The sequence below is a fragment of the Rhizopus delemar genome, genomic scaffold, assembly GCF_000149305.1.
Source record: "Rhizopus delemar RA 99-880 supercont3.6 genomic scaffold, whole genome shotgun sequence".
Taxonomy (NCBI): domain Eukaryota; kingdom Fungi; phylum Mucoromycota; class Mucoromycetes; order Mucorales; family Rhizopodaceae; genus Rhizopus; species Rhizopus delemar.
The window spans coordinates 1,141,052-1,167,724 of record NW_027137832.1 but is presented as its reverse complement, the minus strand read 5'-3'; the positions used below and the strand labels follow the sequence as shown (position 1 = coordinate 1,167,724).

The window sequence follows — 26,673 nt, the reverse complement described above, 5'->3', positions numbered from 1 at the left end:
TCGCTAGTATCCATGCATAGACCATATCATAGAGACATATTAACAGTATATGGTCTCTTTTCTTAACAATCATCATTCAAAAAAAGGCATTTTAAGTTTCCTGCATCAAAACAAATCAAGGTCTTAACCTGAAGATATATGTTTGTGATTTATATCTCGTTTTTATAGTCTCACTGACCCTTTAGTATAAATGTACAAATAGAAATTATAAATTAAGTCTAGACAATATCCCTTACTCTCCGATATTTATATCACAAGTTGACGCTTACTACTATTTTTATTAAAAGCTCGTATTTGAGTCCGCGGCTGTCAATTCCTTAACTCATTGAAATAATTATGGTGCGACTTCAGATAAAAGAGCATTGTAAGGAAATGCTTACAATGATTATAAAAACAAGGTGCCTACGGACTCTAGAAAATTCATTCTGGATACTGAATTTTAACTGCTTTATGTGGCAAATATGATTTCTCCTTGTTTTCAAGGTATTTTTTTTTTTTTACATGGTTTCTAAGGTACTCTATAGGATTAGGATCAACACTTTGGACAGATCAGAAATAGACCCCTGTAATTCACACTTCTTTTGAAGTAAGGGTGTATATTATATAGTATGGCATGACATATTGTCCTCCTGAAGGATAAAATCTCTTTTGATTATAGTAGATAGATATTTTAACCAATCAAGTATTAAATGCAATAATGAACAGTTGCATAGGGTATATCTATTTCTTATAAAAACATTTTAGCTAGCTGCTTGACTTCCTATCTGCCAATAATCCTGCCATAGTTAATTAGGAATTTTTACATACGCTTTATAACAGCTTTCGTAGTAAATTTAACTATATCTACAACTCAATTGCCCCTTAAAAAAGTGAACTATAACATTTAAATGTAACCGAACGCAGTTGATCAATTACTATTTGAGTTTGGATCAGTCTTCCACATAATAACTATGCGTTAGACTAACTGAATAAGGAAAAACTAGCTGCAGGGATCAATATAAAGGAAATGGCAGACAAAAGACCTTAAGGTACACGCCAGAAAAGATCGCCATTTTTTTTCTTTGGATGTCGGTTCATAAACTAAAAAAGTTGGGGAATTTCAGTCATGAATATTGATTAAAAGCTCAGGACCGACTAGGTTATATATTAGTCGAATCATTTTGATAGCTAATAGTTGATAAAATATTAAGTAGATCCCCTTCCAACTAAAAATATAACGAAACATGTTTAGAGAGAGAATTAAAGTAAATGTATTAACAATAAAAAAAGAAAAAATATTGTAGCGTTCCGTTTTTCCATCCTATCGTGTCACAAATATTCTGAGGTCTAACACATTTCTTCCAAAGCACAGCATACACACATTGCCAATAAACTAATGCATCGCTTAGTGATATATTAATCATTAAAAAGAATTTATATTTTACCATCCCCAGCAACACGAATGATCTTCTTTTGGTTGCTCTTGTTGAATCACAATTGGTTGTGGAGGCGGGCTAGAATGCATTGACTTAGAGCTTATGCTGACAAAATTACAAAGGATACTTACGCAGGCTGATAGTATCCTCCTTGTTGAGGTGGTGGATAATATCCCCCTTCTTGAGGAGGAGGAGCATAATATTGGCCTGCCTGGCCTGAAGGATAAGGTGACGACATCGTACTAATGAAATAGAATAAGGAAAGAAATATACTAAAAAGAAAGACTATTTATTTACAGTAGTTGTAACGCTACTAGGCGGCATTTTAAATTGAAGGACAAGAAATAAAACCTCAAAGGGCGGTTATACAATAATTACAATAAAACACAAGTACTTATTCTGTGAAGATGGTCAAAGAAGAACCTTTAGCGAAAAAAGAAATGAAACTATGAATTGGGAAGAAAATCTGAGTCCATTCTCACATAGAAATATTAATTAATATTAGATGTTACTGTAATTCTCAAAGAATAGAGCAAGAATAGATTGTTGAGAATTTGGATATAAAAATACAAGAGGTTGCTACTCTTACAAAAGAAATAAAGGGGTAAAAAAGGAATTATCATGAGTATGGCTTACTACAACAGAGTAAATCTTCTCAGTGCTGCGAAGTTTAGTAGATTAGCTGATAGAATTGCCTTACGTTCTGCACAAAAGTAGGCAAAGAGATTTGAAGACGATAAAATTCGGAATATTATTAAAGGATAAACAAAGTCAATAGAGAGAAAAGCCAAATAGAAGGAAAACATAAGGTCCATCTCATAAACTTCTACGATAAAAAGCGTTTTGGCCCAAATATTAGACAGTAAGATAATTTTAAGTATGCAATTAATAAATCGATCGCAAATGATAAAAAAAAAGTAGGTAAAGAATAGAGCAGAAAGGATTGAATGATTCTCTTATCTAATAAATGTAGTTACCTGCTACAGTTGTTCTGTTTTTGTTTAATGTAAAACTAGTTCTAGTAAGTCATTCAGTATCATGTGTTCCAGCATTAACGGTCCTCAATTTGTTGTAGATATTATAAGCAAGCATGATTACAAGTCTTTCCTTACCATTTTTATAATTCTCTTTTTAGCACAAAAGAAAAGTGCTGTACAAAAGCCATAACGAATATTACAAGAAGCTCATTAAAGGAAAAAGAAATTAATACTTCTTGAGCTTTTCTGGTCGAAGGTTAAGCATGGCATTCAAAAGACAACCCTTTGATAAAGGTAATATTATTACTTTTGGAATCATGGAGTCATATTCAAAAGTAGCTTTAAAAGTTTATGAACAAGCTAATCAATTAGCTACTTCAAAAGGTGTTTATCTATGGAAAAAGCTTCTGATATCTTTCTTTTCTTTTATAAACAAGTACCTTTATATTTTATTTAGCACTCTATTATTTATTTCCGAAGGGTTATCAATTTAGATGAAATTGCTTCATCAAATCTAAATTAAATATACTATTTATTGAAAAACACAAAAACAGAAAGGTAAAACGCTAAGAAAATTCTTTATATGGAAATAAATTAACCTACTGTTGTATTCTGAAAAAGGAACACTGCATCTTGAAACTAAGGATTGACAATAAAAAATTCTAATGCAAGCATTACTAATGTAGACGCCAATAAAAACGTTGTTCTTTCTTCAACCAAAACCCCTTTTACACCCCCTTTATTCCTATTTCTTTTTTAGTGTTAATGCATAAACAATACATCTTTATTTTATCTTTCTCCTGTTTTATTTTTTCTTTTTTTTTTTTTCTTTTCAACCACAATGGATTTCATTGAAAAATTACGTACACTTCGTCAAGTGAATAAATACACAAAAAGAAGAGAAACAAATTCCGACTTTGAGTTCAAGGACAAGGATTACTATAAGGCTGCTTACCATGATGGCATTTACTCAAGTGAATCAAAAAAAAATGACTTTTGGTCAGCCACCGTTCGCTATATAAAAAAAACAAAAAAAAGAAGATCGCTCGCTCTTGATCAAAACAAGACATCAGAATCATATTCCAAAATCGAAATTTAGTAGCAAAAATAAAAGTGATCTACCTTTGTTGTACAAGAATATCTTGGTTTCATTTGTTATTATGTTTTGGGTAAGAGCATGGTGCTTAGCTTAATATTGATCAAAAGAAAAAATTGATTAAAGAGCCAAAAATAAGTTAGGGAAAAGAGTTATGTTTTGTTTATTTCAAATTATTCACTTGTGAATATTATAAGAAGCTGGTTATCATTGCTTATTGGCGTAGTAAAAAAAAGATACGCTTTAAACTAAATTTCTTATGTAAAAATAAGCTGTAAGCTAAATGTGTAATTGCGTGTCGTATATAATTAAATCAAATCGCTTTTATAAGTAAGTAACAGATTTTGTAAAATAGATCTGATTTAATTTGACAAATAAAACAGATTGATATAAGAGTAAAAGAAAGTTTATAATAAAAACTATTGACTTTAAGAGACTTGGTTTGTTTGATTTTTAGCATAAGAATAAATACCTATACAATCCTAATTGTGTATTTTTTGACAAGGATATCAATGAAATAAAAGAAGTATGCAAAATAGATAAGCGATTATCCTTTGCACATTACCTATTTTTTAGATATTTTGGTTTGCCAAATGTGTTTGTTTTGACAAACTTAACGCCTACTTTCTTCTATTTTACTCTGAAGAACTTTCTATAGATCTTTTGTGTCTTTAATGATCACCCTAGTTCCATCCAGTCTTCTTTCACCTCTCTATAACAGGTATTTTCTGGGGTGCGAAATTAGGGATTTAGGTGGATCAACTACCCCTGAGTTGTATGGCCCTCCTCTTGCCATCTTGCATAGGAGCCAATATACCTGTTACTTTCATTTCCTTGGAACATAGAAACTTGAATGCAATCGACCTTGCATTTCTCCTTGAGTTAGTTTTGTCTCATTTACTGCAAGGTATATCCAAAGTCATTATATCTATTGGTATTGCTGACAAAAAAAAATCTCAAATTTCATGTTTCGAAGCTAAACTAAATTCGAAGTCATTCATCTTGCTATCAACCTGATGAGATCATTTTCTGGTGATATCCACTATCTTAATAAGGCTCAACACCAATCTTTCATGATATTTCAAAGACAACTTTATACCTGTCGCTTTTTACTAGCAAGGTTGTTTTTAACACATGTTCAAAGTATAAATTGGTATAAAGTTGACGTAATGTCAAATTTACATTTTTATTTATTTTTTTGTTTCTTGCTCGATGCTCAACTAACCCTTCCACCCTTGAGGAGCATATTTCGGCAAACAAGTATTGTAGCTGGATACCAGAAGGGCCCGTCAGGAAGTAGTTTGCTTAGGACAGGGCCCTTTGAAGCTCACTTAGAGGTAATGGAGTCAAGTTGGGTAGTGTCGTTGTTTCTGTTCATTTTTATGTGTGTATAAAGACTTTATCTATTGAATACAAAATAACGGCTTATATATACTTATGTACTAAAAGGTTTTTCGATTTTATTTCTTTGTCTAATATGATCCACAATAAAGCTATGCATGGTAGTACATCATATATCTAGTATAGATGTTATTTTCTGGAAAGCTAAATACAAAAAATATGTAATTGTTTTTTAAGAAAAGAAATAGGCAATTATAAATCAACCAGACTCTATCTAATCTAGTAAAATGAATTAATGCATTCTTTATTATCAAAACTGTGTCTATTGATATGAATTTGAGTGATATCTTTACGGTGTTATTACTATGCTGACTTCTATCAAGATCTTACTATCAATGGTTGCATAGCAAGTGACCAATACCAATGGAGAGGGAAATAGTTAAAGAATGGCAAGTTCAAAGCAGCAATATCCTGAGCAAGTCAACAGAAAGCTTTGAAATGATCAATAAGTCGGGCTTTAACATCATAATAGATATTATTATGACTAGAGATCTAACTACAATCATATGTCAATAGAACAGGAGCAGGCACTTCCGAAGCACGCCCATAGAGAGAACCTCCAAAATGTTGAGAAAGTTCATCAATACCAGCTTGGCTATCGATACAGATGGAGACGGCTTCTTTAAAATTTCTTGGAGGAGTAGTGATAATGCGAGAAATCTCCATGGTAGTCGCTGCACAATCTAGATCTTTTTTACGACAGCGACATCTTGCTACCAAAATATGCTGATAAACCTGAAGCAGGTGGTCAACTGCTCGTCTGAGGTGGTTACCAAAGTTCATATGGATATTGAGAGCATAAGCATCTTATACCTTAGTATCCTCATAGATTGAGCTTTGTTGAGCAAGCATAAACCAAGACTGCTGATATCCAATGGCTGAAAGATAGGATTCAGTATGAAGGTCAATGTGTTGGCGCATACATAGTATTCTGTTACTTCACACTATCCGTCTGTCATAAGCAACCAAGAAAAGCAGTACATCTGCAAAGAAGTCTCGATCAGTCAGGCTAACAACATCAAATTTGTCGTAATCAGGAAGCTCATGAAATACGATATACTTTACCAAAGATTATGCGTGAGCAGTGGGGTTGTGCATAACGTTGATAAACCTTTCCAGTTGTGGAAGCGAAAAAGGATTCCAAACAATACCATCTACAGAGCACTTTGCAGCCAAAATACGATTCACAGGATCCAGAGAGCCAAAAGTATTCATAGTAGATGTTGGAGAGCCTGCTGCAACCTCCATTGTCTAAGGAAAAAATCTAGTGTAAAATGCATGCTATTAGATACTATTTAAGTTAAGAATACAATAAAAATGTTTACAGCCTATTGTAGATTACTGGTAAAGTCTAAAAAAAGAGTCGAATAAAAACGAGTCAGACCAAAATTAAAGCGTGTGAATAGATATAAATCAATAGGAAATCCCAAGCACAGATACAGAGGGAGCCAAAGAAGGGGAGAAATATAAGAATCTTTTAAAGATAATTTTTATTAAATGCTTAAGATCTCCTTTAAATACCAAAAGAATTGAGTAGTCAGAAAAACTCATATGATTAGCCATCATAATAAAATGCATTCAATAATACATGCGTGTGCAATAAGAAGAATCATTATGGGACCCATACCATAGCAACGTTACATAATGATAAACATGAAAATAACCAATATGAATTTATATTGACTTACACTAGAAATAAGTACATAACAAGCAAGATCAAATCGATCCACAGCTGATCGTTGGTTTGCATTGTGTCAAAATATCCTAGGTCGTTCATGGAAAAATGTCATTGAGAAGATGTCTCTTTGACATAAAATGGTTAACCTAAGCACTCTGCCTTTCCAGGAACCAACAAGGACTGGAAGTTTCCTGTGTGGTTGTCGATCCTGGAAGAAGAGATCTACTCTGCTGAGTTCATAAAGATTCCGCTGTTCAAGGGAAGATGCAGTATAGGTATACAAATTTACAGGAAGACAAATCTCGGAAGTCAAAAAAAATACCACCATATCCTTTAAGATACCAAGCCCAACAGCGTTGCTTAAGCAGAACATGACCTAATTCATTTCAAATCTTTGGAGTTGGAAGATTAAATTGCTTTTTTAGGAATCACTCCGAGTATACTGATATTTCTCGGGCTTATTATGTAAACACACCAATCAACTATGCTACTGCCTATTCGATTCACCGAAAGCTTCAGCTATTATCTTATTTCAGGAGCTAGCTTGCTGACCATTCCTTGATTGCCAACTTAAGATGGGGTTTAGTGATGATGTTGCCTTTATAATGGGAAACTGGTCTTTTCCAGACTCCAGATTTCATTAGCCCATTCGTGCTATAATTTTCGAAGACTCTTTCAGAAGAATAGATTCCACATCCTCCTGATTGATGACTTTCGAACAAATAAATGCTGTCCAAGTTGGGAAGAAATGACCCTGGAGACCTTTCGAATGACACTAAACCCTTGTCTCTAAAAAGACAGGCCCTCCCATCAAGTTATTAAACATGACCTATTAATATATACAAATCAAAACTGCCGAGTACCTGTGGTTAATAGCAATGAGAACGCTGACAATAGGCAACACTTTCGCCTCTGGAATCGTGGCTTAGCTATCTGCCTCAATATGTTGCATATTGTCATTCGCTTCGTGAGAATGGCCAGACTCCCCAAAAGCTCAGACGCGATATTCCTCAACAGCCAAAAAGGCCAAGAAAACCTAGAGAGCGTTCTGATGACTTATAAGGCTAATGACTAGCCCGCAGCTTAGAAGTTAATAATTTCATATGAACAGTTATCGCTGTTTAACATCAAGTTGTACTAAGCTTGTGATAAACGTGACAGTAGCTTTTGAATTTTTACTCATTTTTTTATTATTTTCAACTCTATACATACATTGATCATTTTGTTATGTAAGTACACTAAGAAACTCAACCAAAGATGTATATAGATTCCATTTTATCTTATATCTATTTGGATATTTCTTTGCTTTCCATTTGGGTCTCTTCTCTTGCCAATTTTTATTCCAATTTTATTACGTTTCTGCACCAATTTTTCATGCTTATTTCAACTCAGTTTATCAATAATTAATAAAAATAGTGTAGCTCATAACAATTAAATGCATTTTTTTTAAAAAACACAAAGACAAAGGAAACCAATATTTGTACCCAACAAATCATTTAAAGAGCTTAGATGTACAAGTTTAGTTAGGAGTACCTCATGCTCTCCAAAAACGAGAGCATCTGCTTGTTTGTATATACAAGCTTAAGTGATCGACCAGGGCCGTGCGTGCAAAACGTTATTATGATTTCTTTTTTTTTCTCTTAAAATGTTTATCACACAATTTTGCTGTGAAATTCTCAATTTATCTTTTTTACGAAAGGCATATTTTTGCTTTTATATTAGTAACAATAATGTAGCTACACTTAATTATCTTCAATCATCTGTTCAATAACCCTAAAATTAAGTTTGGTATAAATAATGGAAAAAGAAAATGAAAAAATAAATTTCTATTTTTGCTCACACTTTCTATATATGACTGCAACAAACCTGATAATCCCCGCATTATTTTAATATACCATTTGCATTAGCCGTAGTATTCTTGTAATAATCAAATAAATTGAAGCCTTTATTATCACGTATTATGAATAAGTTAGACAAAATAAATACCTTTTTTTATGCGCCAAGTCTGTCAAAAAATTTTGTGTTGCGATAAACATTTAAGCTAATGCACTATGTCAAGATTTTTTTTTTTCATTTATTGTTGGAGTCCGTCTAACGAAATCTGGGTCCGATTATCATTTTTATATGCACCATACTAGATATAGTATTTTCATTTACAATATGGTTACCACTCGTATGTATGCAGTGTAGATGGTCCGAGTACTCGGCACGTGTGCGTAAGTACAAGAGAATATTTACGACAATGTAGCTATAAACAGATGACCCTTAAAAATGATATTCGTATGCAAGACTTTATTGCTTGTACTTTATTATTAGCGTGATACTTGCTTGGAACAATCATTAATTTTTATGTTGGTATGTACGAGCATATGGAAGAAATGAGTGTGTTACTGCAACTCAAGATGTTGGGGAATGAATAAGTCTATTTTTACAAAGCGTTTAAATAGTAAGCAAATATATATGAGGATTGGTACCAAATGATGGCTTGTATCACTACAATGTAAATATAGGTTTTTAAATTAGTGATATTTTAGATTATATAGACAAACTATTTGTACACTATTTAGCTATCTTCAATCTAAATATTTAATGCAATGATAATCTAAGTTTTATTCATTGCTTGGGAGCCCAAAAAATATATATAAATGCAATGATAGTACGCGGTACAACACTACCATTGTTCGTGTTACAATATGCTTCTTTTTTATAAATGAGATAGACAGTAAAGGAAAATAGAAGGAGCATCGTGTTAGCTCCGCAAGCGCGTGAGAGAAATAGAAGAAGAAATAGAAGGTAAAATATTAGTACATTGCTTTATTTTGTGTATCTGTATTTCCCCTCTTCTTCTCATTCACTAAGTATTCTATATTAAGTCTAATTATAGTGCATACTTCTCACTGCAGATCTATCCTCACCTTCTTTGCTTTTTTATTTGTTTGAAGCCAAATAAACTAATTAAAAGGAGTGCTACATTAACCCTTAATTTGGTTATATTCCTGTTTGTATAGTATTCAGTTACACAAAACTAATTTATTTTCATTGTTGGTATATTTCAACGTCTATAAATATCCAAAGCATGCTTTCTTTTTTCTTTCTTTACATCTGCACACCCACACGTACTCCAGAGACATGTATTCAAAAGAGCACTTCATAGAGCTACCAAAGCCTTCATCCCTTTTACTAAAAAGGTTAACAGATCCCAAAAAGAATTTGACAATCAGAACACCTGCTTATACGAATGAGAGCGATAATTTCATGATCCATTCAGCTCCTCTTCGAAAGATGGTAACAAAGAAGACTATCATGAAGCACCACCATCATCCAGCAACACCTGTTGTCCCCTCTCATGCATCTTCTTCTTCAAGACAAAAGCAGCTCTTTTTACAGCCCTTTGAATATCTCTATGATAATTTAGAACAAACCAGAAAATTGAAGATGACATTGGACGATGAAATAAGAAAATCATCTAATTTAGTACAAACATTACAATCATCCACAGACCTAATTGAATCACTGGTGCGTAAATATGTACATGAAATGATGGATCCGAGATTAGAAAATCATTTAAAAAAGTGTGAAGAAAGGATAGCGTCACTGGAAAGAAGAATTGCTTTTCAAACGATTCCCTCACCTGCTAGTTCACCTACTACATCAGATAAAAAGAAAGATTTGCTGGTTCAACTTTTGGATAGAATGGATACATTAGAATCAAAATTAAACAAAACTTTATAAATTGCATTTTATACCCTCGCACATAATAATTAACTAGAATCTGTTTATTTGTTTCAATAAAGAATAATTAATAATTAAATTTTTATTGTACAAAAAGTTTATGTTCAGTAGCTGCCTTTAAAGCAGATATTTGATTCTTTAATTCTGTAATATCTGACTCGTTAGACTTCTTTGTATTCTTTGAAGCAACCCGTAATTTAGCGACATCGTCCTTTTGGTGCAATAATTCTTCTTTTAATCTCAACAATTCCTTATCTTGGCTTTTTATCTTGTTGAGTGAAGCGATATATTCATTTTGAAGCGCTTCTCTCTTTTTCTTTAAGTTGCAACCACACATCGCTATTGTCTGTTGATGCTGATTTACTACCATTTGTAAGGCTTTGTTCTAATGTCTTGGCTCTTTGATCTACTTTTTCATAAGTTTGCATCCATCCCTTAATTCTATTCTCTAATTCAACCGCTTGAAGTTTCAATCTAGATTTTTCTTCTCTTTGCTGGGTTAAGCTGGCAATCAAATCAACCACGCGAGATTCTAATTTGTACGACGCTTCTTTCAGATGACTCACCGACCTGGCCTCTGCACGAAGTACAATCAATTGCTTGCGCGCTTGGCGTCGTCTTATACATGTCTGAAGGCGAATCACGTAATCGCGTGTTGCCTTGTATTGTTTACGTACCATCCAACCCCTTGCTACTTTTTGAATCACTGTAGCTGCATGTTCCTTCTTTAATACTTGATGTCTCTTCTTAGCAATCCACACACGACATGCTACCAAGAACAATTAATATAATATACGTTTGAAAATAACTATTATCCTTACCAGCTTGAAGTTGAACAACAAATGCTCTCGTTTGTAAGTATCGTTTTCGTGCAATATATCTTCTCCAATTTGTTTGAATAACAGTGGCCGCATGCTCTTTACGAATGAGTTCCATCTTATATTTGGCAAATTGACGACGTGCTATACTTTGTAAAGCCAAAATGAGGTTCTTGACTCTCAAGTAGCGGAGGCGAGCAAGGTAGCCACGAGCATTCTTTTGTAAAATGGTGGCACATGCATTAAGCTTATCTGATCTCAATTTTTCCATATAAGCAAGCTATACGATTATGGTTAATAATGAGAGCATTCATTTAACATGTGTTGTTTACTTGTCCAGCACGGAAAAAGATCTTGGAAAGACCAATTTGATACTTGTTGGTATCATTGACGTGAGTATCCAATATGACTTTACAAATTTGTTTTATATCTGGATTTGATTTAGGGTCCCAGTGAGAGAAAGGGATAAGCGCATAATATCTACAAGATACATCAGCATTTATTATTTATTCATGTTTCTCAGTTACCTGTCTGCAAAATCTTGGAAGGTCCATCGTGTAGGGTATCCTTCACAACTGATACGAATGGTTTCCAATACACCACAGGCACGCAATTGAGAAAGAACCATGTTGCCATCAAATTCCCATGCAGCTTTGGCTTCATTGGGCTTAATACAGCGGATATAGTGAACATTAGTGTCTCCAATGGTATCCATCAAGTTAATCAATGATAACTATGATACATGATGTAAGTTGATGTCGTATAATGTTATTTCTCGCTTTTACTTTGAACATGGAACCTAAAGTAGGCTTCTTGTTTTGAGTCAATGATTTTCTTGAAGATACTTGTTCAGTCTAAAAAAAAAAATTAAAACATTTGCTATCGTATACATAGTCAGTTGTATGAGCTTACTGTAGGCGTAGAGGGTGCTGTTGTAGGTTGAAGAATATCAGCAAGGAAAGTGAATTGAGAGTTTTGCAGCAAGTTTAATAACTCATCGGGCACGGTGTCCTTATTTTTATCCAAAAATCCTTCAGCTTCATATTGTACGTCATGAGCATAATGAGCAACTGTGAATGCATTGTTTGAGAAACGAGGCTTTTTGAAGTAATCTTGGTAGTCTGTCTTAAAGGTTTGATACAACTTATTACAGAACCCTTGATCTGTACCCGAAGGTAAACGAGATTCCTATATAAGCCATTTGTAAGAAAAAGACAAGTTGAGCCTTGAAGACTTACTTCATCCAAAAGAGAAAGAATACCCATCTTGGCTTCGATGAGCTCAATACACTTTTGGTTATCGCTAAAGGAGATAAACTTCCAATCAATCTGCTCCTTCACATATTCTTCTTGTTCCAACTTAAAGACGTGTTGATTAAACTGTTGCTGAAGCTTTTCATTAGCATAGTTGATACAAAACTGTTCAAATGAGTTCTTTTTAAAATGCTCAAAACCGTAAATATCCAGCACACCAATGAAGTTGGCCACTTGCTCCACATCCTGACACGACAGACTCTTGTTGATCAAAGCCACTAACCAATCAAACAGATTGGCATAGATAAACTTGGCTACAGAGTCTCTCACGACCTGTGCTTGAGTGACAGAGAGATTACTAATGATCTTTTCAGAGCGTGTGATAATCTGTTTACGAAGGATCCATTTCCTAAATTCCATAGTATCCAAGCCCAAGAGTTGTGTTGCTTTGAGTAACGAAGGTTCATCATCCACTAAACTAGCATCCGTTCGACCTCCAATCTCAATATCACCCAAATGAAGTAGAGCAGCTAATAACTTGAAAATATCAGATTGAACGGCTGTAGAAACACCGATAGTTTTTAGGGCATCTCGAGTATCTCTGAACTCTCGCGCATCGTCTACAGAGGGGATCACGCCTGTACCGCTCTGGTTCAAATAGTGAAATTCTGACCAGTCCTTTAGGGCCAGCTCCTTTTTCTCGCCTTCACTCGCTCCTGAACACAGCTAATAGGGGAATCACTTAATATTTTTGCTTGCTCTAAACTGTAAGGACTTACTTGATAGAAGATGTGATAATTTCTTTCGGTGGTGGGTTGAAAGATGAGACGAGATCTTTCCAATAAATAAGTTCTAATCTTGGCACCGACAATGTTGCATTGCTTGTCAAATTGAATTTCAATGTATTTACCAAATCGAGATGAATTGTCATTTCTTGTTGTTTTAGCGTTACCGAATGCTTCCATAATAGGGTTGGTGGCTAGCAGTCATGTTAATAAAAAATATTCATTCATCTCTCTCTTGTACTTATTACCCAGGATTTGTTCCTCTACTTCGGTCATAGATTCTGTACCAGTAGTAGGCGTATCATCCGCTGTCGCAAAATATCTCATAATATACTTGGCACTCACTGTCTTACCAGCACCACTATAATGAGGGGTCAGAAAAGGAGAAAAAATCCTCTCTCCTTTTTTTTTTTTTTTTTTTTTTTTTTTTTTTTTTTTTACTTTACCTTTCTCCTGACACAATAATAGTTTGATTTTTATTATCACGGATCATACAACGATAAGCATCCTCAGCAATAGCAAACAAATGAGGTTCTAATTCTTCTCTTCTGCTTCCTGAATATTTTTGAATCATTTCGGGTTCGTACATCGATACTCTTGCAAAAGGATTTGCAGCAATCAAGACAATGCCAGAATAGGTATAGATATGATGTTGATCATAACGGGTTTTAATGGTATGAAGAACTATATTCTACAGTATTAACCCATGTCCCTGAGTGGAAGGGATATCTCCTTTTTTTAATACCTGAAGGTTCGTTCAAATAACTGAGGTTGGTTAAATCATCTGTATTCTCCATTTTAGGAGGGTTACGAAGTGGTGGTAAAGTAGCTTGACCAAGCTCGGCTTGTTTAGCTTCAAATACATGTTGCTTTACTAGAATTTAGCTCAAAGTTGTGTGTACAAAAGATTCTCATTCGTACCTTTTCCGAATCGTTGTCATCTTGAAATACAATTTTGATTGTATCAGCCTCTTCTTCCCTTGAAATAACTGTAGCTGAAGTCCAACCCAGAACATTATCTGGAAACCAAGCCTTGACTCCTTTTGTATAGACTTGAACCAAGTCTAAATTAGCTGAACTCATTTGAAAAGAAGAAGAAAAAAAAAGTTTAATTTACTGGATTACACAAGAAAACACCATCATTTTATATGTGATTTACAATAAACTCCGAACAGGGACAAAAGGCACTTTTTATTATGTTAAAAAACTCTATTTTACTTTTTTTTTTTAATTTTTAGCTTCTGAAATGAAAGACTAATGCAATGTATAAGTAAGAAATTGAAATGCTTTTTTTCATATCATCCTTTTTTCCCCCTTTACCTGAAAGTATTTTTTAAATTGTTTGTTGTCATACTGTTGAACAGCTTGACAGTAAGTCTCCGCTGTCTCTGGTGGACATTGAATTGAAGGAAAGTAAACTGCCTTCATGTATTCAATGAATTTAGCTCCTTGCTTGACATACATTGCTTTTTGAATACTCGTAATCTCCCCAAACACCAAGATCGACTGTCCATCAGACAAATTGAACGCGGCGCTCATAGGAACAGAAAATGTAATTGGTATCAGTTCATTATACACAAACGCATCAAAACCTGGATTGTTGTTGGCCCAGGCATTAACCATTTTGAGAAACACACCAAAGGACATCTTTTGCGTAGTAGGATCCGAGTTGTCCTTGGCAAAATGTAAAACGGTCTGAAGGATGGTATTGAGATGCTCAATGTTGCGTTCACTGATAAACACACTCTCGAGGTTAGCATTGAATATGTTTGTGATAAAATTCAGGTATGCCTTGCGAAGATCTAACAAGAGCACAGCCTCGTCTGTGCCTGAAGGAGCTGTGTTTAAGAAATCAAAAACGCGTTTCACGAGTGGAACCAAGAGTTCGTCCATGATCGGCTCAACCATCGGCTTGTACTTGTGTGCTACAAGTCCAATGAAAGGTAAAAAGTCCACAAGTTCAGTCACTTGACACTCTGTCAAGAGGCCGTTGATCAAGTTAGGCAAGTAGGGCAAGATTTGAGAGCCAAGACAAGTAATCAGACGAGCAAAGGCATAGCGCGCCGCATCACGAATCACAAGCATTTGGTTAAAAGCTTGTAAGGCGCTCAGGATAATTTCAGTGGCTTGAACAAACACAACTGTCCATGGTTCGGCTACTTCAGAAGGCTTGTTCAATGAAGGATATCCCTTAGCTACACTTCCAATAGCCATAATGTAGTGATGCAGCTGAAGCATAAACAGTTCATCATCTGAAGGCTGAGATAAAGAACCCTGGATGCCTTCTACCAAGGGTACTAGCACGATTTTGAGATATTCTGTTTGCTTCATTGGCTCAGTTCCTTCTAAAGAGATCAATAAACCTACAGTTTCAAATAGATAAAGTTGGCTATCAAAGGTAGATGCAGCAGGAATAGGCATGCCATCCATCGTGTTTGTCTCAACAACAGGTTCAGCTTGAATGGCCAATAGGTCACCAATGGAAGACAAGACATGTTCCACATAAGGTCCCATGCGAGACTTTAAATTTTTGACAAAACGTTGGAAAAGATACCAGCATCGGGTGCGAATCTGTTTCAGGGGATGATGAAGTCCTCGATTGTCAACAAAAGCTGATAATGCTTGAGGAAGCTGATCAGGACGATGATCAAAGAACTGGTAGTAACGTGCAATGTTTTCAAAGAACTGCATGGCTGCAGAAGGATGTGGGTAAGCAGAAATATCTAAAAAAAATAGATTAGTGTCAATGTATAATCAACAAATAAGCCATCTTACTTGATGACAGCATTTCTGAAACAAGGGAGCCTAAAGGACTCAAAGAATCATTCGCATCCACAAAGACCATAGAAGCCTTAGAGAGAGCTTCGCCATAGCAGTATAGTACATAAAGACACAGTTCAACATCACGCCAGTCAAGTTCGTTGCCTGCCTTGTATTTGTTAAACGTATCCATAACAAATGAGTGAATGAAGCCCACGTATAATTCTTCGTTGATGGCAGCAATGTGTTCTGCAAATATCCTTAAATTCTATACATTTATAAAATAAGCACCCTCTCCCTTTCACCAAGTAATAAATCAGTTTTACCTTTCTCATTTCAAAAAACAGGGCCTCTTCCTCTGGTTCATCTTCATCTGTTCCCCAATCTGTATCCTCATCATATCTTAATTTCAAAATCACAACATTTAACAACGAAGCCATAAATTCATGTTGTCCTTGAGAAAAGGGTTGGATTTGTCTCTTTTGCTTTTTAAACTAGAGACAAGATGTTGAATATAAGTGTTTTAAATTCATTTTTAGGGACTTACGATATATAACATGTCATTGACAAAAGGAAATACAGCAGAAGATGTATCGTCATATTCATTTGACAAAAATTTAAGTAAATAGGGTGTGATTTGTTCAATCAAGGACCAAGCACCAGCCTTTCCTTCTGCTGAAAGAGATACCTCTGTGTATATTTTACATAATTCTGTACCCAATACATTGACTAATCTAGCTACATGTTCTACAAACTCGGGCTCAGCCTAATACATCAAGGTTAGCTTCCTCCTGTAATCAATCTTTAGCGTAATTACCAAGTCCAATCGTCCGAGAATATCAACAATATTCAACATTTGAATCATGTTCAACTTATCAAGTGGCAACATACCCTTACTTATAACGTCTGCAAGACATTCACAAGCAGGAATACGTAAATTAGCATCCCCAAGTAATTCATACAATACACTCATCACCTGGTCATTGACCACCAATGAAATATCCATCCAAGCTATATAGGATCCGATATTCTTCAAGACCAGTTGAGCAATACCCATATTGGTCGTCTTAAATTCTTGTAACAATTCAAACCAAAAAGAAGCGAGCAATTGAACATCGCCTAAACGCATCGTGTCCTTTATGTTCGTGTTACGAATCACTTCGTCGCGTGTACGAGGAATATCTAAACGAGCAATTTCTTCATCAATACTGATACACAATCGAACAAAAAAATCGGCTGCCTTCTCATGGCTTCCTCCATTAGGTGCTTTTGCAAGAGAGACCATGTCCTTGAAAAAACTAGGCCAAATAGTAGGGTATACGTGAACAAACAAAAGCGTGAGTGACTGAGCTACCTTGTTTCGAATAACTATTAAAAAAAAAGTCAATACTACATTCAGTTTTTAAAGAATAAAGCTGTTACATGATTCTTCAGTGCTTGCGGCAATGTTGTCAACAAACTCTCTTCCAAGATACTGCATCATGTTGCGTCTAATGTATTCTACAGCATTTGAATCTAAACTATCAAAACTACACAAGCAAAACGTCAGTGTAAAAATCTATATATTTTTACTTTTTTTTTTTTTGTTACTTGTTTTGAAGTGTATTTTCTAAAACTTGAAGGGCAAAGAATCTTGCTTCTGGGACACTAATATAAGATAAATAAAACACTTGAATATTGTTTTTTTTGTTTTGTTTTTCTTTTTTCTGTTTACGCTTTGGGTTCTTTCATAAATAATTCCAAACACAGTTGCCAACCATCAGGAGAATTTTTAATCGATTCACAATAAGCATTAGCCTAAATGTATATAATTAGTATGCAAAGCATGAAGCTTTTTTCTGTTCTTGTTTTTACCTGAGCCTTCAAGTTAGGATCCACTTGAGGACCTAAAGCATACATGACAGCTTGTTCGATTTGTTCCATTTTATATTCTTATAAATTTTTATAGATGTGTCAAAGAAACGTAACGAGAGAGAAAAACGAAAAACGATAACAGTAAAAAAAAAGTTTTTTTTTTCTCTTTTCTTCTTTCTATTCTTATTTTTTGGGTTTTCTTCTTGTTTTTTTTTTTTTTTTATTGGTTTGATTAAAAGATCAAAAAAAAAAAAAGAAACTATTTCAGTGGATTAACGCAAGTGGTAAGCGTCAAAAAAAAAAAATGAAAAAAAGAAAAAAGGTCTAAATTGAATAACCGAAGAATAAAATAATTGACTCCACCCCCCTAAATTGGATCAAGAAAACAAGGCAATATTGCCTGATAGATTCGTGACTCCTGAAGTATAAGGTAATGAACAGCATGTAAAAGCTTCATCTTGTCCCTGTATCTCACAGTCATCTAATGACACACGGTTAATACAAACTTAAGCATACATTCTCACTTTTTCTTTGCTCGAAATTAAAATTCAGTTGGTACAGTGATACGAAAATAGAAACAAAAATAAAGCACGATTATAAACAGTCGCTTTTTTTTTTTTTTTTTTTTTTTTTTTTTCTGGCTTTTTTCCTTACTAAAGAATAACACAACACATCCAACGACTCTAGCAAGCGTTCAAAAGACACCAAAAGGTTTCTCAAAGAAAAAGCTAATTATGCTTTTGAAAACTAAATGATATGCTGTATTTCTAATTTTTATCCAAAGTTATCACGTTGGTTTTACAAAAGTAGGTACTTTCAAAAGTATATTTTACCAGCTCTGATATGAGTATCTCCTGTACAGACAACAAGATCATAAGGAAGGTGAAAATATTTGGAGGACGCGCTTTTTTTTTTTTCTTTCCTGGCCCTCTTGATCATCTTGAGAAGAATGATGCTATAGAACTATAGGAAATTTACGGACACTGATTTCAATAGCTCTACTTTTATTATGCCCTAATCTATTATAAAAGAGATGTCAATGATGTCAAAGTAACTGGGAAACATTAAAGATTAATGATGGATGTCAGTACTCAGGACTGACACAGGAGTTAATTGAGAATAAGATGAATAGATTTTAGTCTTTCAAGTAAAATCTTCAAGTCATTTATAGACAATTTCCATCATTTTGGTTGAGATAGACAGAAAGGGCTTGTAGCAATTCTTTATGTTTAATGTTTTACTATAATTGCTTGATCCCCTTTTAAAGCCACTCATTACCTTCTCGTACAATTATCGAGCTCACTGTATACTGAATAAAGCAGCATTATCTACTATAACCGATGATTACCTTGACACGATACCTACTATTCTATTCAGTCCATGAATGAATCTTGCTGAAACTTTTAATAACTTTTCGGTTAGTTTGATGATTGTCAAAATAAACATGATCCAGCCATTGATCTTGATCGTCATCTTGGGCTGTCCTATTCGAGTCACCTCAGGTCTTCCTTAAGGAATCAGATACAGCAGAAGGCTAAGAAAGATACTGATGTAAGCCGCATGCGTGTACCGATGATTCAAGTTTACTTGAGCGATAACAATCTGATCTCGTACTGCCATACTAAGGAATTGGGCAACACGATTGCTGGTCGATCCGATTATGAAAAGGATGCTCGTGTACTTTTATGAGAAGGATACTATAGATTTATTGAGAGAAAGAGAAAGATGGACACGGTAATCTGATTCAACAAAAGTACAAGAGATGGAGAGGATCTCTAAAGGAGATGCTTGATAGATAATTCATAGAGAGTTTGCTGGGAACTTTTATATGTACACAAGAGATGAGAATTAAGATTTTATTTTCTTATTAATTTTAGATGACGGTAATAAATGCATTAAAGGTGTATGTTTACGAGGCAATTCGACGACTAGTAATAAAGTCAGAAAACAAAGAAAGAGTCAAGGAGCAACTTACCAACTTTGTTACGCTCACGATTTTCTTTGCATGACATGTTACAAAACCAATACGCTGTATGACAAGGTTCGATGGCAGGAAGATGGCACTGCTGATGATACGCACGAGAACAGCCACCATCACACACAATCAGCCTATTCTCCTTTTTTTCCTCTGGTGAATGACAAATGGTGCAAAACAATTGGACCACGGGACGTACTCGCTCATGAATTTTTTCACCCGAGAATTTTGATAAATCTAGCCTGGGCAGACGACTTGCTAAGCCATACCCTTTATAATCACATCCATGCTTACTATTTACGGGTGAGTATCAGTGACAGAGGCATCGGATCACTTACTTGCAAAGCGTACGCTTTCCCCAAGGACCAGGTCTCCAGTTGACGCCCTCAGTCGTTCCACAATATCGACACCAGTCGATGCCAAACTCAGTCAATTGCTGAAACATGGTCTTTGAGCAACTTTCTTTCATGTCTTTTACTGATTGCTGACAAATGGTTGTATTTCTTTTACAAGTTGCCTTCTTTCGACGCTTTTGTTGATGAGATTCATTCTTTATTGTATGTTTTCGTTTGTTATCCGTGTCTATGGTTTCTTCTTTTATAATAAATTGATCCTCATCGATTCCATCAAATAGAGGTTCATGATTGTATAAGAAATTTGTAGGTGATGTAACAGGAGGTAAGGAAGGTAATAATTCTATTGAAGAATGACTACTGAGAGAAGCAGTATCATCATGATCAATCCAAGGCTCAGCCAGGAAGACATCATCTTTTACTAATGGTTTATCTACAGAAATAGTAGATGGAAGAAGTAGCATAAAATCTAATGTTGGAGCTAAATCAACCATAGCAATCGGATCTAATATCATTCTATTCAAGACAGTATAAAGTAATGTTTGCTGTGAAAGGACAACCGGTTGATTATCTTGTGTGTTTGACATGTAAATAAAGAATGCTTATTATAAAGCAAAAGGGAGAAAGAAAGAAAGAAAGAAAAAAAAAAATGAGGAGAGAGAGAGAGAGAGTGAGTGATAGAGAGTGTGTGTATTTTGTGCAATGCCAATCAATTTCCGCCACTTCTAATTTCTAATTTCGGACTGTCTCTATACACACACACATACACACACACACATTTCTCCTTAAAACAAGCCCGGTATCTCTTCCGTCATCTGCATAATTTTCACCAATCAGATCTCATGCTTTGCTTTCTTGATTTAGTTTTGATAGTGTGACAGAATAAGCCGTTGGCAAGAAGCATGTGTTGATGTAATACAAATAAACCATGAAAAATAAACATTCGGTAATTATAACTTGTTTAGATTATATATGAATTAGATTATTCTTATTCGTTTATATGCATTACATAAATTTATTTTTTTCTAAAAAGGACCCAGAAAATACTCATCCTCCTCCTCTGTCTCCCTTACTCCTTAAATTATTTCACTCCCCGGTCTTTAAAGGTATCAGTACATGGTCAATTTCAGGAGGTATGAACGGCATAAACAAGGAATAGGATGTACACAAATAATCAATTTCGGCAATCTCTCATTAAACACGATCCACTACCGAAAGATGAACATGAAAATAAGCAAACGATAAAAAAAGTACAAGTCTATCTGTTCCAACCATACCCTGTCCTCAACTGTAATAGGCCTTTTGAGGATTATTCCTAGCCCTGCATTTGATGCAGACTTTATTCTTTATGCCATCCTTTTCAATAACAGATCATCTTGATGTTGCTTTTCTTTATGAAAAGAGAGAGAGAGAGAGCCAAACTTTAGTTGTAAAGATGGATGGCAGCTTATAAATATGGATAGCAAAATCAACAAATCCATCCTTCTCCCCTTTTCCTCTTTAACAAGTTCAATTAAAATACAAGGTCTAAATAAAGGGAACTCTCAAATAGCCCAATTCATGCAACTTTGTTCCCTAAAAATATTTAACTACAGGCTGAATGACACGGTTGCTAATGCCAACCTGCGTCTTTCAACATCCCCAGTTTCTCAGAAAGGTTTTGATGAATTTCTAAATAACAATCAATGTCATTATCTTGACCTCTCAATGTATTTGACAGTCATACTTTGAATAAATCACCCTATAAAACCAATCGACAAAAAAAAAAGAGAGCCAATTCTAGAACGAGAAAAACTCATTCAATAAGCCCTTTTTGAAATAAAAAAAAACCCCATTTGTTACATCATCTTGCCCAACTATGTACTGGGCCATGCGATAAATAGAGTATTTGACAAGCTGAGATGTACTATTGTGATTCTTTGCGATTAGAGCCATGGTTGAAAATAAAGTCATAACAACCGTGACCGATCTACTAAACATGAACTGCTCTAAACAAAAGAGGGCTTGAACAACTTGAAGTAATTCTCCTGTTCCTTATTTGTAAATTAGCAAACCGAACAAGGACAACTGTTTCCATTGTTTTCCTGTTGATTACTTTTTTTTTTTTTAACAAAGCTAGACTATGCGTGTAGGGTCAAACAGTGAATGATTTGTAATGAAATAAGGCCACTTGAGATGAATAGCAGCAATCTCTTTCTCATAAAAAAAAAACCTCCCCCGCAAGTCCCTCATCGTTCTGAACAAAAGAATCGTGTGAAGGGAGGAGGGAGATATAGAACAGTGTTAGACTTGAGAAGGTATCTAGACCTTCCTCCCTCTTTCACTCCAAAATTAGCAGGTTTGGAGGTGATGAGTTATTCGAATGAAAACAGATAAAATGATATTTATTAAAGTAGAATTTTATAAAATAAATTATTTATTCCTAAACAGCCTATTCTTTATAGCCTTTCTATTTTCCTCTTTCTTATTCATCCCATGTCATCAAGTAAACAGCTTTGGAAAGATACTGTAGTGAATAAACAAAAAAGTAAAATATCTCTGCTCAATTCATCTACCGACAGAAAATATCTTGAATAAATCTAAATGACCAAGATAAATGCTAGTCGCAGGGAAAAAATGAAAAGACTTGGAAAAAAAAAAAACTTGAATGACATTTTTGAAGTTTTATTTTAATAATATTATATAAAAAAAATTGTTGTCTTTGTTTAAGAGGAAGAGAAGCAGAGCTATCATCAACATCACTGATGTTGGCAACAGATCTCTTCATGGCGTCTTCCATTTTACTCAATGTATGCATACGCATACCAGACTTAAATCTTGCTCATTTCCTGCTGATAGATGTTGTCAAACGAGTTGTGATATTTTTGAAAATTTTAAAGATATTCAGCAAAACAAAGGTTTTCTGCTTCATCAATATCGCAGCTGTCTTCAACATCTGGCAAGTCATCAGAAAGTGGCTCAACCAAGGAAAAGCACACAGAGAAAGGAATTCGTGTAATACGACTTGTCAAGAAGATATGCTTGCAAAGATTAGCAGCATCCGGACTGGAACAAGCACTAATGCGATTGTCAACTACTTTTATAATATACTTACCATCGCTGGTAAAGGAATCGCACGAAAAGTTTTAATAACAAAAGAGTTATTGCTTCATATACTAGTATGATATGTCAAATACTATAATACTTCAAATCATCACTCATGTTGGTGATGTTGTTAGTGTTCATATTATTTGTGGTTTTTATCAAGACGCGTTATGAGGGAAATGTAAAAAAGTTTATTCTTTATTATTATCCTGAAACTATTACGGCTGTTTCCAAATGTTTATGACGAACATTCATCGCTGGTCATTTAGATTTTTCGAATTATCATTATACAGACCTTCTAAAAAAGTTGTCAACTGGACAAACTAATAAACTGACAAAGATTGCTTCTACCGCAAAAAAGTTATATGATGTTAGTATATATGAAAAAAAACCTCGTATTGCTTGTTGAAAACACTAATGAATTATAATTTTTATTAGACACGAAATAAGCTTGATTCTGAATTTGGAAAACGATATGAAGAATATTGGGAGATGAAGAATGAGGACATAAATTTACAAAGAGCCATGCGAGTCCAAAATCAGCAGACAGTGTTACGATTAAAGGAAATAACAAATAATCAAATTCAACACCTCGCCCAAATGGTAATACTTCAATCCATAGGAGTTCAATAAATAGTGTACTAATGGATAGATAATTGATTTAATAAACTACTTTGGCTAATAATAGTGAAACATCTGATAGAGTGACAGCGATTTCGGAATCTGATAAAACAGAAGAGGAATCAGAAGAGGATAGTGTCGCCGAAAGGGTGATAAAACAAACAGTAAGCCTTCCCTCGACTGAGTAAGTATTTGTTAGCGTTCATATTTTCATTCATTTACACGGCTAATAATGCAAATCGAGTAGAGTTGGCGAATTGAAAATAATAGATTTATCATTACAAATAGGTGTGGAAATTTTAAAAGCGGAGACTTCTGCTGCTCAATTTAAGTCAATAATGAAAGCAACCAAAATTGATCTAAATCCAATATCCATTCAAGCAAATACTCTTATTAAAAAACTCAATGATACACCTCTGTCCGTACAGGCATTACGAAAAGCACTTTATCATCACGGATTTCATGACAACTTTGATTTAATTACAAATCATGATATTGGTTTTATAGAAGTCACAGTTAGACACTTGTAAGTAACACAAAAAGAAACCTTTAGTTGGCTTATTATTTATATTGGCATATTGCCAATCCACACATTTATAGCCTGGATTTTATGAACTCACCGAATAGTCCTTTGAATACAATTATGCTGGAGAGAACAGCAGCAACCTATCTAATCATATTTATTGTAAACCAGTTGTTCATCTCGAACAATGATGTAATAGAACTTGGCTGGTTAGAGAGAGAGTTTTTTTCTACAGACAGAACCAAATTCGACGGAATAATTTTCAAAGTTGGTGACAAATCGATTGCTCCGGGGCTAGTGGAGTTCTCTGGAGGTATTAATGATAAGACCTCTTCTCAAAAGAACGCAAAAGATATCGAAAAGTTGTACACTAATATGGTGAAAGTTATGGAAGATATTAAAACTGATAAAATGTTTTGTATAAGGTGTTTTGGTAAGAATATTTCTTATTTAATAATACCTTACACTAAATCTCCTTTTTTACAATGCAATAGGACATAACATTTATTTTGAGAAGCTTGTTCATTATGATGGTGTAATGTATAGGACAGTTGATGTAGTTGTAGAAATCCCAACTACACCGAGAAAATTAATCGCTTATATAAATGAAATACCAAATGTACTTGCATGGAAGGAGGCCCTAATTAATCATGCCCTTAATTTAAATTAAATCATAATCTACAAAGCCCTTTCCCTCATCATTAACAATAATTAAATATGTACTTATCATTGCTCCAATGCCTTCCTGAAATAAGTATAAAATCCATTTATAAGCTTTATATGTAGAGTCATATTGAATCTAACCTAGATAGAATCATTTCGACCAGAAGCTGATCAAATTACATAAGTACATCAAAAATAAAAAAAATCATCGTAGAAAACGAAGAGCCAAAAGACACGGATATGCAGGAAGCAACCATCGAGAAGGAAAGAAGCTCAACTTATAACATTTACACAAAGATCGGCTATGACATTTCTTTTTCCTGCATGAAAAGTGGATGACACCCGCTGAGGCAGCTAAACTTGCCAACGTTAATCCTAAAACTGCGAGAAAGTGGAAGAGAGAGAGTACGAAAGAGACCCTGAGAAGAAGATAGCCTTTAAAACAAGGAATCATACATCAAACAGAGCGCCAAGTCAACTCAATGAGAACCCCAAAATGCATTTGATCAACTTTTTCGATGAGAATCCCTCAGCTGTTATCCAGGATGCAGTCGAAAATTTAACCAAAAGCTTTGAAGGTTTGGAAATAAAAAAGAGTAGGGTTGCTGAATTCATGAAAGAAGATTGCCATCTCAGTATAAAAGTTGTCACCCGCCATCCCAAGGAGAGAAATAGTCAGAAGACCCTTGAGGCTCGCGCAAACTGGATTGAAGAATGGCAAAACAAAGGTTTGCATTTCATGAAGAATTGTGTTTTCCTTGATGAAGCAGGATTCGATGTAAATATGCGTCGTTCAAGAGGTTGAGCACAGCGTGGTAAACCAGCAATTGAAGAAAGAACTTCTGCGAGGGATGTATCGCATACAGTTATTGGTGCAGTTACAGCATTGGGTGTTGTGAATGTAAGCATGAGAGAGCCGGGCAATGTCAAGAAAAGAAGAGTGGTTGGTGCTAAAAAGAGAAAGGCACGCGAGGATGCTGTTACTGCTATACCAAAAGGAAATACAGCTGGCCATTTTGTGCCATTCATTAGCGATACTTTATGGATGAATTTCCCAACATGAAAGGATTTCATGTGGTTATGGATAACGCTCCGATCCACTCTCGTGATGTCGTTGATCCTATCATTTCAGAAAGAGGTTATATACCAGTATACCTCCCTCCATATTCACCTGAACTCAACCCTATTGAAAGTGCTGAAGGATCGAGTTAGAAGAGAGAAATTGAAAGATACAGAAACACTTTCTTCAAGAATAATTGAAGGTAATGAAGATGTTCCTGTTGAACATGTACAAAACTTCATTCAGCACTCGATCAATGTAATCCCTAAATGCTTGAATAAAGAACCTTTGTGATTGCTTTACTGTTTGGTTAAAATATTTCTAAAAAGTGGGCAATTTATTTTCGAAAAGCTGGGCAATTTAGCTCCAAACACGAGACCAAATTCGTCTCATTTTTTTGGGCAATTTAACCTCACACAAATGTCCAAAAAAATTCAAAAAACTGGGCAAAGTTTTCAAACATCCGGTCAATTGCGAGTGAAAGCACAGTACGAGAGACAACTTTGGTTAAACGAAGCACTGAAAAAGAAAGCGGTGAGGCAAAATAAAAAGTGGTTAATGCTGCACTTTCTTTACCTGTCTGATGTAATCGACATATCCTCTCTCTCTCTGTTATAAGCCCAGA

At 34.7% G+C, this 26,673-nt stretch overlaps 10 protein-coding genes across 10 annotated transcripts; 4 read left to right on the top strand and 6 right to left on the bottom strand.

Moving 5' to 3' along the window:
- Nucleotides 1-1,420: 1,420 nt before the first annotated feature.
- Nucleotides 1,421-1,653, bottom strand: RO3G_08443 (uncharacterized protein; the record flags this gene model as incomplete). The annotated part of the gene is made up of 2 exons (XM_067663033.1): nucleotides 1,421-1,493; nucleotides 1,547-1,653. The coding sequence occupies 2 exons, from the start codon at nucleotides 1,651-1,653 to the stop codon at nucleotides 1,421-1,423; spliced, it is 180 nt and encodes a 59-aa protein (XP_067519134.1).
- Nucleotides 1,654-5,381: 3,728 nt separating this feature from the next.
- On the bottom strand, nucleotides 5,382-5,555 carry RO3G_08442 (uncharacterized protein; the record flags this gene model as incomplete). Its single annotated transcript, XM_067663032.1, has 1 exon — nucleotides 5,382-5,555. The coding sequence occupies one exon, from the start codon at nucleotides 5,553-5,555 to the stop codon at nucleotides 5,382-5,384; it is 174 nt and encodes a 57-aa protein (XP_067519133.1).
- Nucleotides 5,556-5,960: 405 nt separating this feature from the next.
- On the bottom strand, nucleotides 5,961-6,137 carry RO3G_08441 (uncharacterized protein; the record flags this gene model as incomplete). Its single annotated transcript, XM_067663031.1, has 1 exon — nucleotides 5,961-6,137. One exon carries the CDS (start codon nucleotides 6,135-6,137, stop codon nucleotides 5,961-5,963), a length of 177 nt encoding a protein of 58 aa, XP_067519132.1.
- A 3,559-nt stretch (nucleotides 6,138-9,696) lies between these two features.
- Nucleotides 9,697-10,299, top strand: RO3G_08440 (uncharacterized protein; the record flags this gene model as incomplete). The annotated part of the gene is made up of 1 exon (XM_067663030.1): nucleotides 9,697-10,299. One exon carries the CDS (start codon nucleotides 9,697-9,699, stop codon nucleotides 10,297-10,299), a length of 603 nt encoding a protein of 200 aa, XP_067519131.1.
- Nucleotides 10,300-10,589: 290 nt separating this feature from the next.
- On the bottom strand, nucleotides 10,590-13,952 carry RO3G_08439 (uncharacterized protein; the record flags this gene model as incomplete). Its single annotated transcript, XM_067663029.1, has 11 exons — nucleotides 10,590-11,068; nucleotides 11,121-11,397; nucleotides 11,450-11,597; nucleotides 11,645-11,850; nucleotides 11,903-11,971; nucleotides 12,030-12,305; nucleotides 12,356-13,018; nucleotides 13,150-13,349; nucleotides 13,404-13,516; nucleotides 13,602-13,839; nucleotides 13,901-13,952. The coding sequence occupies 11 exons, from the start codon at nucleotides 13,950-13,952 to the stop codon at nucleotides 10,590-10,592; spliced, it is 2,721 nt and encodes a 906-aa protein (XP_067519130.1).
- A 430-nt stretch (nucleotides 13,953-14,382) lies between these two features.
- Nucleotides 14,383-17,838, bottom strand: RO3G_08438 (uncharacterized protein; the record flags this gene model as incomplete). The annotated part of the gene is made up of 10 exons (XM_067663028.1): nucleotides 14,383-14,409; nucleotides 14,476-15,878; nucleotides 15,931-16,183; nucleotides 16,242-16,409; nucleotides 16,463-16,681; nucleotides 16,733-17,283; nucleotides 17,338-17,435; nucleotides 17,506-17,562; nucleotides 17,630-17,712; nucleotides 17,770-17,838. 10 exons carry the CDS (start codon nucleotides 17,836-17,838, stop codon nucleotides 14,383-14,385), a joined length of 2,928 nt encoding a protein of 975 aa, XP_067519129.1.
- Nucleotides 17,839-19,153: 1,315 nt separating this feature from the next.
- On the top strand, nucleotides 19,154-19,458 carry RO3G_08437 (uncharacterized protein; the record flags this gene model as incomplete). The annotated part of the gene is made up of 2 exons (XM_067663027.1): nucleotides 19,154-19,186; nucleotides 19,291-19,458. 2 exons carry the CDS (start codon nucleotides 19,154-19,156, stop codon nucleotides 19,456-19,458), a joined length of 201 nt encoding a protein of 66 aa, XP_067519128.1.
- Nucleotides 19,459-19,617: 159 nt separating this feature from the next.
- On the bottom strand, nucleotides 19,618-20,612 carry RO3G_08436 (uncharacterized protein; the record flags this gene model as incomplete). Its single annotated transcript, XM_067663026.1, has 3 exons — nucleotides 19,618-19,697; nucleotides 19,745-20,037; nucleotides 20,083-20,612. 3 exons carry the CDS (start codon nucleotides 20,610-20,612, stop codon nucleotides 19,618-19,620), a joined length of 903 nt encoding a protein of 300 aa, XP_067519127.1.
- A 2,650-nt stretch (nucleotides 20,613-23,262) lies between these two features.
- Nucleotides 23,263-24,105, top strand: RO3G_08435 (uncharacterized protein; the record flags this gene model as incomplete). The annotated part of the gene is made up of 5 exons (XM_067663025.1): nucleotides 23,263-23,310; nucleotides 23,345-23,362; nucleotides 23,620-23,732; nucleotides 23,870-23,966; nucleotides 24,091-24,105. The coding sequence occupies 5 exons, from the start codon at nucleotides 23,263-23,265 to the stop codon at nucleotides 24,103-24,105; spliced, it is 291 nt and encodes a 96-aa protein (XP_067519126.1).
- A 1,942-nt stretch (nucleotides 24,106-26,047) lies between these two features.
- On the top strand, nucleotides 26,048-26,200 carry RO3G_08434 (uncharacterized protein; the record flags this gene model as incomplete). Its single annotated transcript, XM_067663024.1, has 1 exon — nucleotides 26,048-26,200. One exon carries the CDS (start codon nucleotides 26,048-26,050, stop codon nucleotides 26,198-26,200), a length of 153 nt encoding a protein of 50 aa, XP_067519125.1.
- Nucleotides 26,201-26,673: the final 473 nt, after the last annotated feature.